Source organism: Anarhichas minor, unplaced genomic scaffold (assembly GCF_050575085.1).
Source record: "Anarhichas minor isolate MPS153535 unplaced genomic scaffold, ASM5057508v1 ptg000001l, whole genome shotgun sequence".
Lineage (NCBI taxonomy): Eukaryota > Metazoa > Chordata > Actinopteri > Perciformes > Anarhichadidae > Anarhichas > Anarhichas minor.
The window spans coordinates 1111232-1123327 of NW_027466447.1; the positions used below are offsets into that span (position 1 = coordinate 1111232).

The window sequence follows — 12096 nt, forward strand, 5'->3', positions numbered from 1 at the left end:
TAATGAAAGGTTGTATTTGATACTTAAGATCTTCCTCTAAAATCTCCCTCTATAAACTCAAACAGACACAGTTCGTGGAAAGTTTTAGAAGTTTTATTTTTCAGACGTAGTTACAGCTGTGGGTCTATCTCTCTCTCTCTCCAAATTTACTTTAACATCAACACTTACACATAAACATTTACTAGATTATGGGTCCATCAATGTGGTCAACACACGTCTCTCACTCGTTTCCTCCGTGTTGTTGATGTCTGTTCTCACTAGTAGCTCTGAACATCATGTCCGCCTAGCTAGCTTCTAAGCTAATTTTAACATTACCGCCAATGGAGAAATGCTAACCGCGATTAGCATTACAGCGGTGCGGGTCTATCTCTCTCACATCAAATTTACTTTAAAATCAACACTTACACGTAAACGTTTACTAGAATATGGGTCCATACATGTGGTCAACACACGTCTCTCACTCTATTCTGCTCTTCCTTCGTGCAGGAAAGCTTAGCAGATCGCTAACAGTAGATCCGTGAAATAAAGACCATGGAATCCATAGAAGAGTTTCAAGACTTCAGTGTGAATCTTTATTTGTAAAACTGTGGAAGCACAATATGAAATATGGCTTTACAAACTGTCCCTATACACATTACATGAATACAAAACAATCCATGATATAGCCAGCATGTAACATGTCCGCCTAGCTAGCTTCTAAGCTAATTTTAACATTACCGCCAATGGAGAAATGCTAACCGCGATTAGCATTTAATACAACACAAATGTTATACTAAACACGCGAATAGAATATATCTACGTACATATTTTCATGCTCCATAAATACATACTTACAGACTAAGGTCTCTCAAGGCTACCAAACGGAAGAAGTAAAACGTTAGTGCAGCGTGTCTTCTCATTAGAATCTAAAAACAAGGAGCTGCTCCATAGGGCTGATGCCGGTCACGCCGCTCGCTAATCACTCCAATAACAGCTGCTTCCTCCACAGAAATGCAGACTTTTACTGCATAGCTGCTGCTAGCTGTTGTGCTAGCAGCAACGCTTGCAATTAGTTATCCATGTTGAAATGAATCGCTGGTAGCCCAGTTTGTTTTCTTCCGGGTACGGGTCATGTGATAGTGAGTGTGACGAATCAGGGACGGAGACGTCATGGTTGCCAAGAACCAATCCAGTAGCGAACACGGGTGTGGGCGTAATTTTTTGCCTGAGACAGTGATACTATTCAACACTAACAGTTAGAGGCCTCAGGCCATGTCCACACTACTCCGTTTTTACTCCGTATTTGCTACGTTTACACTGAGCAGCCACACTACGCCGGAGTTTTGGAGCACCCTAAACGGAGGGATCTGAAAACTCCGGCGAGGTTGGAGGTGTTTGAGAACTCCGGGGTTGCGTTTGCGTGTGGACGGTCGGATACGGATGTGCTTAGAAAAAATTACGCCCACACCCGTGTTCGCTACTGGATTGGTTCTTGGCAACCATGACGTCTCCGTCCCTGATTCGTCACACTCACTATCACATGACCCGTACCCGGAAGAAAACAAACTGGGCTACCAGCGATTCATTTCAACATGGATAACTAATTGCAAGCGTTGCTGCTAGCACAACAGCTAGCAGCAGCTATGCAGTAAAAGTCTGCATTTCTGTGGAGGAAGCAGCTGTTATTGGAGTGATTAGCGAGCGGCGTGACCGGCATCAGCCCTATGGAGCAGCTCCTTGTTTTTAGATTCTAATGAGAAGACATGCTGCTCTAACGTTTTACTTCTTCCGTTTGGTAGCCTTGAGAGACCTTAGTCTGTAAGTATGTATTTATGGAGCATGAAAATATGTACGTAGATATATTCTATTCGCGTGTTTAGTATAACATTTGTGTTGTATTAAATGCTAATCGCGGTTAGCATTTCTCCATTGGCGGTAATGTTAAAATTAGCTTAGAAGCTAGCTAGGCGGACATGTTACATGCTGGCTATATCATGGATTGTTGTTTTGTATTCGTGTAATGTGTATAGGGACAGTTCGTAAAGCCATATTTCATATTGTGCTTCCACAGTTTTACAAATAAAGATTCACACTGAAGTCTTGAAACTCTTCTATGGATTCCATGGTCTTTATTTCACGGATCTACTGTTAGCGATCTGCTAAGCTTTCCTGCACGAAGGAAGAGCAGAATAGAGTGAGAGACGTGTGTTGACCACATGTATGGACCCATATTCTAGTAAACGTTTACGTGTAAGTGTTGATTTTAAAGTAAATTTGATGTGAGAGATAGACCCGCACCGCTGTAATGCTAATCGCGGTTAGCATTTCTCCATTGGCGGTAATGTTAAAATTAGCTTAGAAGCTAGCTAGGCGGACATGATGTTCAGAGCTACTAGTGAGAACAGACATCAACACGGAGGAAACGAGTGAGAGACCACATTGATGGACCCATAATCTAGTAAACGTTTACGTGTAAGTGTTGATGTTAAAGTAAATTTGGAGAGAGAGAGACAGAGCGAGTATTTTTTTTTTTTTAAACTAAGCAAGCAATTCACTTCCTGTTTACACCGTCACGCGCATGCCCAGTGTAGTTAATGGTCACGTGCTGTCCGCCTTCGACGGCTGCCGTGTGGACGCAGATCAACTCGAGAATGATGCTGAAACTCCCTTGTGGACGGAGATAGTTTCTATTTGACAAATCTGCATCCAAGGAGAAACGGAGTAGTGTGGACAGGGCATCAGTCGGACGGGTGCTAAATATCCCCTCCCCCTCCCATCAACTAGACGGGGGATGCTTCTAATTTGCATCTGAGAAGAGCCACACTTTCTGTGTCATTAGTTAGCAACCCATGGCACAAAATCAATGTCTGTTATATTTATTTGGAATCACTTTTGATTTACTAAAGTCATATTGTATTTCAAAGCTCATATTCAGGCCTTTGTAAAAATATCAAACAAGCTCTAAAGCAAGGAAATTCAGCTGAATTTTATATTTGACCAACAAATGATCATTATGAACTTTAAATGCAAAACGGTCACAGAAACTATGAAAAACTGTGTGATATAGTCTACTTACTTTTGCCATGTCGGATCACTTGGCCCTGCATCTGGATCTGAAGAAGAATCTGGCTCAGAGGGCAATTCTGCAGTCGTTGAGGAAGATGGAGCTGTGGCCTCGGAGGTAGAAGCGGCTGCAGTTGGTGAGGAAGGAGCAGCTGCAACACTTAATTCGTTCTCAGGCTCGTGTTGCAACACTTAATTCGTTCTCAGGCTCGTGTTGCTGGTTCTTCACCAAGAACCCCCGTTTAAGGAACTCCGTCAACATGGCTAAACGGGAGGGCTTGTGTGGCACCATCTTGCACATGACTTTGTAGTCCCATGTTCTGGAATCGCGGATCCACTTTCGGGCGGATCTCTTCATCTTTTTCAGCTCAGTGTCCCTTTCTGCTGGCGTGTTGTTTTTCATACACACTCTTCTGAGATGGACAGAGATGCAGTCCTGTGCCTTGCAGCACTTCAGGCAGTGCACCATGTTGTGAGCAAGAGATCTTCAAGATAATGACAAAGAGATATAAATTAACCACATTGAATAAATGGAATTCTTCAATAAAAATGCAGAAATATTTACTAAAGGGAAGGGAACATCAATGACACAAACAAATCTTACCCCGTCTTAGATTGGTTAGGCATTCTGAAATTCAATCAGGTCTCTGAAAAAATGAGAAAGTCCCAAAACGCAGCAACAACAGCAAAACGGTGTAAGTCAGCAAACCGGTGTAATGCAGTCAAGTCTCTGAAAAAAGGAGAAAATCCAAAGATTCAGCACAACAGCAAAACGATGCAAGTCTGCAAAACACAGTGACCTGTAGTGGATTCTGCTACCAGTATATATGCAGAGTTTCAGTCAATCAGCCCTATTGTTATACTGTATGGTTGAATCGACCAATCCATAGAGGGCCATTATGGAGGGAGGGTCTGAAGTGAAGTCCTGATTTTCTCTATATTTTACAAATAACCTTCTATTTCTGGCTAACATGATCTGATTGAGGAAACTCACACTGCATGTTACAGCTCAGATTCAGGCCTTTTCAAACATACCAAACATGTCCTTGTTCACATTTAAACAGCTGAATTTAACTTTAAAATGGACAGAAACTAAATGCCAGCCAACTCTACCTGTAGATCTGGCTTCAACATGACAATCTTAGTATCTCTGAGAAGGCCTGCATATGAGCTGTAACATGCTGTATGAGTTTACTCAATCAGATCATGTTAGCCAGAAATAGAAGGTTGTTTGTAAAATGTAGAAATTACTGTTCGACCAGTTACAGGCCACAGCAGAAAGGTGTTAAATACCCCCTCCCCTCCTCCCATCACCTCCCAGGTCAGGAGTGCTGTTTAGAGCACAGATGGAGAGCGGCGGTCTCCTTTCTTTCAGTGGGCTGAGTAAGTAATCCCTTACTAAGACTACAGAAGTATCAGTAATAAGATTCCATCATTGGAGGCCAGATTCAACACAACAGTGTAAAGGTCGTATAGTTAAGTTTAAAGTATTCATCTCTAGTGTTTGTGTCTCACACGGAAGGACTCCTCTGTGCTTTTGTTTCACTCCTGGGGCATCTGAGAGTGGACGTCAAACAACCACTGAACCACTCTCAGCACCCGAGTGAGTCCGAGACCCAGTGAGTACGGTGACGTCCTCCCTGCCCCGCCACCCCCCGCTTCACCCACCAGCCGAGAGGACGAGGAGCGTCCCGTCCCCACCGGCACAGAGGACGTAGTTTGTCTCCGTCTGCTTCTTCTGTGCTGGTGGGTTTGGGAAGCTCCTCACACACACACACACACAGGAAGCAGTCAGCAGCTCTTTGCATCTGCTCACAAACCAAGAAGGAGACAGACGGTTCAGGCTGACCGAGAAATAATAATTCTAAAAGCTTTAAGCCATTTCATTTGTCACATAGAACACAGTCTGTTCATGTAAACTGTATGTACTGTATGTATACTGTTTACTTACTGAGTAGCACAATAAAAATCAATGTATGACAAACTTTCTAAATGCATCTTTATATTAGAAACAATATCAAAATATTTCTGATACAATTCAAAAATCTGACAATGTATGACAATTAATATAAATATTGTGCAAGTGATAATTTAATATCTTTTTGATTTTCATTTGACTCAAAGGCATTACTGTTAGTACTGTTGAGTATTGATAAACATATTACATGTTGTCACAAACCGGGCCGAACGGCCATGACAAAAAAGGGAGACACATTCAATGAAACGGTTGATTAAATATTTATTAAGTTTAAAGTAATGAAAAAGACTAACATAAACTAACAGTGACATGTGAAGTCAGTCATTTCAGCAGTGTAAGTGAGTGGGTGCGTGTAAAGTGTATATGCAGTGTTGTATAGTGTCGAAACAAACCATAACCGAAGCCAAAATGGATGTCTCAGGAAGGAGCCAGAGCCAACTGAAGATCCAGAGGGTTTTTATAAAGGGTGCACTGGCACGCAGGGCCAGTGTTGCTAATTGCCTCAGGTGTCCCCACTCTGCCTGACGATCCTCTGCCACACCTGCAAGGAAAGCAGGCAGACAGGGTCGTCACAATGTTGATATAAATAAAATGGAGAAAGCTTTAGATTACGGCCCGCAAACAATGTGAGAACCTAATTAATTATTATCATTATCATTTTTTATAACACTGCTGTAGTTTTTTTCAAAATGATCATATATAATTTACCAACAATGGAGAGGCACAGATGATAACAAAATAAGGAACTACATCGACAATAACTTCAAGGTACATTTGTGTTTTTACTTGGCAACAGTACTCTTGGTAAAAGAGTATTGTGAGGTACCTTTGACAAATTTGAGTCATTGCACAATATCAAAATGAAATTATGATCTGATAGGTCTGTCATTCAGATTTTTAGGCAACCAAGAGAACACATTAACCGTTACTCAAATCCGGAGAGAGCTCAGTGACAAAATTGATAACGTGCAAGTTCAACGTCAATCGTTCTGCTGTCCTCGATGGAGCAACACCCGCACACCACCGCCACCTTTTGAATTATTAGTTGTGTTCATATCAAAATAGCAGTTTAAGAGAGTGCAACTGTTTTTTAATTGCTAAAGTTGTGATTTTATCAAATGTGGATTTGTCTCTTCTGTCAGAAAATCAGTTTTTAAGACTGATTTTGACAAAATTCTTGCAGCCCATAAAGTCTCATTGATATGTGTATACATTTGTATTTACTGTCTATCAACGACATTTGGTCCTGAGACTATCATCTAGTGTTTTCAGATAATTTTATAGAGGTCTTGTGTCCGAAATTATAACTGCATTTCTACCTTCTATGGCCTGACGATCAACTCATTTATTCTTATGCACAAGGAAGGGACATTTTTTTTTTTTACCAGAGCAAGAGAATGGAGCAAGAGAATGGAGCAAGGAGAGACTGCACGAGAAATGTTTGCTTTTGATCACTAAAATAAAATTCACCTAAACACAACTGGACATCGGATTTCTTGCCTAAGTTACAAACCAACTAAAATGGTGCATCAGTGGCCTTTTGATGCAAGTTTTGTTTTAATATTTTTTTTCTTTTTGACAAATAGCCACTACAAGCACATTATAACTGTTTTGTCTGTTGGGTTTTTTTGGGGTTTTTTTCATGGCCGCAGGAATAGTAGCATGTCAGATGTGACATCTGTTTGATATTACAACAAATTCACATTCACAGCCCATTTTTGTTGTTCGGTTAAAGCAAGCCTGCACTACTTTATATTTCTTTACCTGTGGGATCTTCATGGCAGACATGATGGCTTCATTATAGAACGTCCTTCCTCCCTGGTTCTTATCGGGAAAGATCTCTGACTGGACAATGATAGACACACACACACACACAGATTTAGAAATAAAAATCACTATAATTCAGCTGACATTCAGATCTCCTGAAAAGACAATATTCTGATGCTAAGCTCTTATTATGGTGACGTGTGTGTGTGTGTGTGTGTGTGTGTGTGTGTGTGTGTGTGTGTGTGTGTGTGTGTGTGTGTGTTTACCTGCAGTGGTAGAAAAGCTCCTCCCGAGTCAACCAGGTAAACACAGGGCAGGCGGTTCTGAATTGCTATTTCCTGTGCTCGTAGCTGCTTCTTCACCGTGATGGGATACGCTGTGCCACCTTTTACTGTGGCGTCGTTGGCTATAAACACGCACCACAGGCCGTTGATCCTGCCAATGCCTGAATGGATACGTTATGCAAGTCAGTACTTTATTATTCTATAGTTGTAGTTATAGTATTAAAAGATACAGGTTGGCAGCTAGCGGTTTCTGACCAGTCAGGCAGCCGGCAGAAGGGATGTCCCCGTACGGCAGACCGAGACCAGCGAATGGAGACAGCTCCAGGAAGTCCTCATCATCCAGCAGGAGGCGCAACCGATCCCTGACCAGCAACTTCCTGTTTCTCTGAGTGTGTCTGGCGATGGCTTTCTCCCCTCCACCTTTCCTTATCTTTTCACTCAACTCTATGTACCTTACAGAGAGAGAGAGAGCGCGCGCTAACGAATAGCATGCATTTAGAAATGTATTTCGATAAATAATGCAGTGGGGGAAATCAACTAGAGCTGATCAGAGCTGACGAGAGCAGAACCAACTTGTTGTGGCAGGCGTTGCTGTTTCGGAGGTTAGCTTCATACACATGATGGTGGATGGGCTGGAGAGGCTGCTCCAGCACCGGGAAGGCGCTGCGCAGAGCTCTCCTCCTCCTGGATGCAGAGCTCATGCTGCGGTGCGAACATTGCCGACGCTGCTGGGCCAGCCTGCAAACACACAGTGAATAAATAAACGACATCGTTAACAAGCTGTTGCAAGTAAGAGTTAAAGCCGAGGGTATTCACAGGTTGTAATGACCATGGTCACCAGAAAATGTGTTCAACTGTGGCTATTTAACATGAATTCTGTGAGTTTGAGGAACGGATTGAGCAGATTGCTTCATCTTTATTACAATAAATGGACAACTCTAATAATAGTGTGGAATGTCAAGTATGCCACAAATGTAAGTTTACTTAGCAGTTGAGTTTATACCTAATTAAAAAACCTGGGAGAGCACTATTTTATATGACTGAAGGAAGAAGTTGAATTTGTGATTATGCTTGCTACAATTATATAAGAAAATAATATTAGTCACAAAATGAGTTACTCAAATTGTTCAAAACTATATGTTATCTGTATATGTCATTTTCTTTTTATCCCTCACACAAAACCTATATGTTAAATAAGTATTGAGCCTGTAGTCCAGAGAACCACGGGAGTCCGAGTGATGCAGTCACCTGTGATGTCTCTCCTCTGGTGTGTCTCCCAGCGTCCATGATGGTGACTGGGTGTAAGGAGGCACAAAGGCAGGACACACTCTTCCTCCGCTACACACCCTCCTTTTCAGGACAGAGAGAGAGCAAAATATATTCAGAAGTTAGTACGCTTTTGAAATTGAAACCTTGCAAAATGCATGTCCAAGGCACTAGGTCACTGATAATGATGTTCAGGGATATGCAAAGACAATCTTAACAGTTGCAATTATGAGATGGGATCCAAGACGTTACAGGTGGTTTGATGTAAACATGTGGAGCATGGGCACTGATAAGCATGATCTGCAGACTCTAACTCACGGGTGTGAAATGTTTAAGGGTTGTGAAGTCCGTGAGGGTTTAGGGCTGTCCCACTGTCAAATGGTCGAGTGTTTTTAAGGCTCTCTGGCAGACATGTTGAGCCCTTTATGAACCCTTCCCGTAAGTCAGCATTTCTGCAGACTTTGCCCAAGGGAATTACCCACAAATCATTGCAGTGTGACATTAGACACGGGGTTACCAGTGGAAGCATGGAGACGTAAATAAAAAGTTATGGACGTCACAGTGTTCAGCCTGGCAAATTACATTTACGCAGAAACATAAAGGATTGAGAATGGAACATGAAATCAGAGGAATGGGAGCAGAGATTATAGTATACACATATTATATATATTATTCCTCAAACATTTCATTTAGTCATTGCAGCTGTTTTGAAAACAAAAACGAGTAAATAGATTATTTGAAATGATCTGGAAAGAGCCTGGATTGTATTGTCTGATACAGCTAAAGGCTGAATTACAGTCTGATGAGTATACATGCTTGTTGTCCTGCTGTTTTTAGCAGTCCATGAATGTGTGAAGCAGTGTGTGCATGTGTGTGTGTGTGTTTTCTCGACTACTCTTAAAAGAGAAGAGTAGTATTAAAGAAATTGGGGATGTTGAACTGGTGATAGATTTAACAAAGATGCTCCTGTACATTCAAAGTTACACTGTAGACACAAATTCTCTCTTTAAAACCCTGTTCAGTAACTCAGTAACCTGTACAGTGCATTAATCTAGTGCACACTGTCAATGCATAAATAACTGTAATGGTAACTCTTCTGTTCGTAAAAAGGAAAGAAAACAAACAATACCACACAGTTAACTCTGAAATGAAAACATGAAACATTTGGTCCATTAACAAAGAGAATATACATATATGTCTCAATATACTCACAACTTCTTATCTTTCTGCTATCTTAAATGCACATTTGGCGCCACGCACACCAATCCCATACAGCACTACACAAACGGGAATAAACATCTTCAGTACAGTACACACATTATGTTCTTAAACATGAAAGATAACAGAATGTATGTAGGATAGTCTATAACTGTTATTAGCAAACGATATTAGCCTTCTAGCTCTCTCCTGAATGCTCAGCACATGCTAATAACATCTGTAACGATCAGACCAATTTAATCACCATCGGCGCATTTAGCGTCAAACAATACATTTCCTGACTTCTATACACACATATTAACGTACATCTTTTGATCATTTTGTACAGAAATAACATTTAGAACATATTTACTTACACGGGTTATCCGCTCGAAAAGAAAGATTTCACTTCCGGTTTCGCTCTTTACGTCCCAGCTTTCTCTGTAGTACAGCGCCCTCTAGTGGCTTTAGTGGCAACATCAGTTTTCCCACTAGGCTACATACTCCCCTGCTAAAAAGTCAACGTCCTCGGTGACTTAATTCATAGTTTTAACCTCTTTCACTGCTTCCCTGAAGAATACCGCACCCATGCTGGTTAGCAACTGGGACAACACATCAGGACTGAGTGAAATGGCATTACATGCTGATCTCGGGTCATGGTGAGGGTTTGAGTGTACTCCTGCATTTGCTCTCAAAGTCTTTCGGGGTGCTGGAACAGGGGCAGTCATCCCTGCATCCCTACTAGAGCTGTTTCTGGCAGTAGGAACAGGTGTTTCTACCTCAGTTTCACAATCCGAATATTTCACATTCACTGGTTCAATGCTATCTTCAGACTCTGTGTCCCCTCTGTCCTGATCACCAGGGACATCATCGTTCTCCATTTCCTGACACAGGTTTGTACTAGGAACTTCCTCCAGCACTACATACTCAGGATCTTCATAGACTGGAACAGACTCAGAAGGGGCCTGATCAGGTGTCAAAGTAGGGGCACCTACTCTCGCTCTCCTGGGAGCAGGAACAGGACCTACACAAGGTCTGAGATTTGTCCTATGGACCCGTTTAACTGGACCACCCTCCACAGGCTCTACAGTATGAGTGGTACCTTGTACCTCTACTACTTTATGAACAGTAGGACCCCAAGCGTCTTGGATCTTATTCCTGCCCTGAGGCCTGTGGCGAAGGTACACTAACTGACCCACATCAACTGGGGGACAGTAAACTTTGTGCTTGTCCAACTCAACCCTTTCGGCTGCTTTCTGCTCAGCATATTCTTTAGCTCTGGCATGGGCGTCCTTGAGACGCTCTTGATGCACCATTAGCCAATCACATTTCTTGTCTCGCACTTGCTCCTGCCCTAACAGAGCATCCACAGGGAGGTGTGGATGGACCCCGAAAAGTAGATAGTACGGTGATTGACCAGTAGTAGCATGTGGCGTCACGTTGTAGGCATGGACTAACTCTGCCAAGTGTTCAGGCCAATGCCGCTTCTTCTCTGGGGGAAGAGTACGCAAGAGATCATGGAGTGTCCTATTGTATCTCTCACATTGTGCATTTCCCTGGGGATGATGAGGTGTTGTGCGACCATACAGTTTACATAACTCTGCAACTACTTCACTCTCAAAGTTTCGACCCTGATCTGAATGTAGTCTCTCAGGCACACCGTACTTCATAAACCACTCTTGGAGGAGAATCCTGGCAGTAGTGTTAGCTTTCTGATCACGGGTAGGGAAGGCTTGGGTGAACTTTGTGAACACATCTGTCACAACCAAAACACTCTCTCTGCCATCTGAAGCAGGCTCTAAGACAGTGAAATCTACAGCAACCACTTCCAGGGGTCGTGTGGCCAAAAATGACTTCATAGGAGCATGTATCTTGGGCTGTGGCATTTTGGTAAGGACACATCTCTGACATGCCCACCCAGAAACACCTCTGTTTCAGAAGGTTTTGTGTTCTTTCTATTCCTTGGTGCCCCATCTGATCATGCACACTCTCAAGGACTGATTCTCTCAAACAGTTGGGTAACAGGAGCTGGTGACATTCACCCACATGAACATCATCGATCACACGATAGAGTAAACCATCCCTCTCCTTGATCCGGTGCCACTGCCTAAATAGGGACACCACAGGCTTGGCTAACCTTGTCCTCTCCTTACAGGTGGGTTTCTGCTTCTTTTCCCAGAACTGCCTGAATGTACTGAGGGTGGGATCTGTGCTTTCAAATTGGCTAAGCTCTTCCTTAGAGTACCCAGGCAAGGTGGGAGTGTTACCCTGCCAGTCACTCCCATCCGTAACATCCACGGCCTCTGAGGCACGTACCTGTCTCACCCTACAGCACTTTGTCCCTGCAGCTCCTAGTTCTTGCCCTGAAGCTGTTCCCTTCCTCACATTGCAGATGGCTACACATCCATCAAAATCTAGGTCATCTGGGTGCGGTTGGGGCTCCCCTGCTAATGGCTGCCTAGAGAGGGCGTCTGCAGCAGTATTACAGCGACCTGGCCAGTACTTGACCTCAAAGTCGAACACTGCTAGCTGAGCTACCCAGCGCTGTTCGATGGCCCCTAA

General features: G+C 42.8%; 1 protein-coding gene across 1 annotated transcript; it reads right to left on the reverse strand.

Annotated features, from left to right (window-relative positions):
• Positions 1 to 3214: 3214 nt before the first annotated feature.
• LOC142964459 (methylcrotonoyl-CoA carboxylase beta chain, mitochondrial-like) lies at positions 3215 to 8418 on the reverse strand. The gene is made up of 8 exons (XM_076105194.1): positions 8320 to 8418; positions 7645 to 7809; positions 7327 to 7523; positions 7054 to 7232; positions 6785 to 6865; positions 5987 to 6050; positions 5522 to 5561; positions 3215 to 3527 (listed from the first exon to the last, which is right to left on the reverse strand). Exons 2-8 carry the CDS (start codon positions 7770 to 7772, stop codon positions 3215 to 3217), a joined length of 1002 nt encoding a protein of 333 aa, XP_075961309.1. The 5' UTR covers positions 7773 to 7809; positions 8320 to 8418.
• Between the last annotated feature and the right edge of the window lie 3678 nt (positions 8419 to 12096).

Coding starts and splice junctions, on each gene's coding strand:
- LOC142964459 (XM_076105194.1), bottom strand. CDS start 7,772: ATGAGCTCTGCATCCAGGAGGAGGAGAGCTCTGCGCAGCGCCTTCCCG. Junction 7,524..7,644: donor AGCAACGCCTGCCACAACAA/GTTGGTTCTGCT, acceptor TCTCTCTGTAAG/GTACATAGAGTTGAGTGAAA. Junction 6,051..6,784: donor CTGCCATGAAGATCCCACAG/GTAAAGAAATAT, acceptor ATAATTCAAAAG/GTGGCGGTGGTGTGCGGGTG.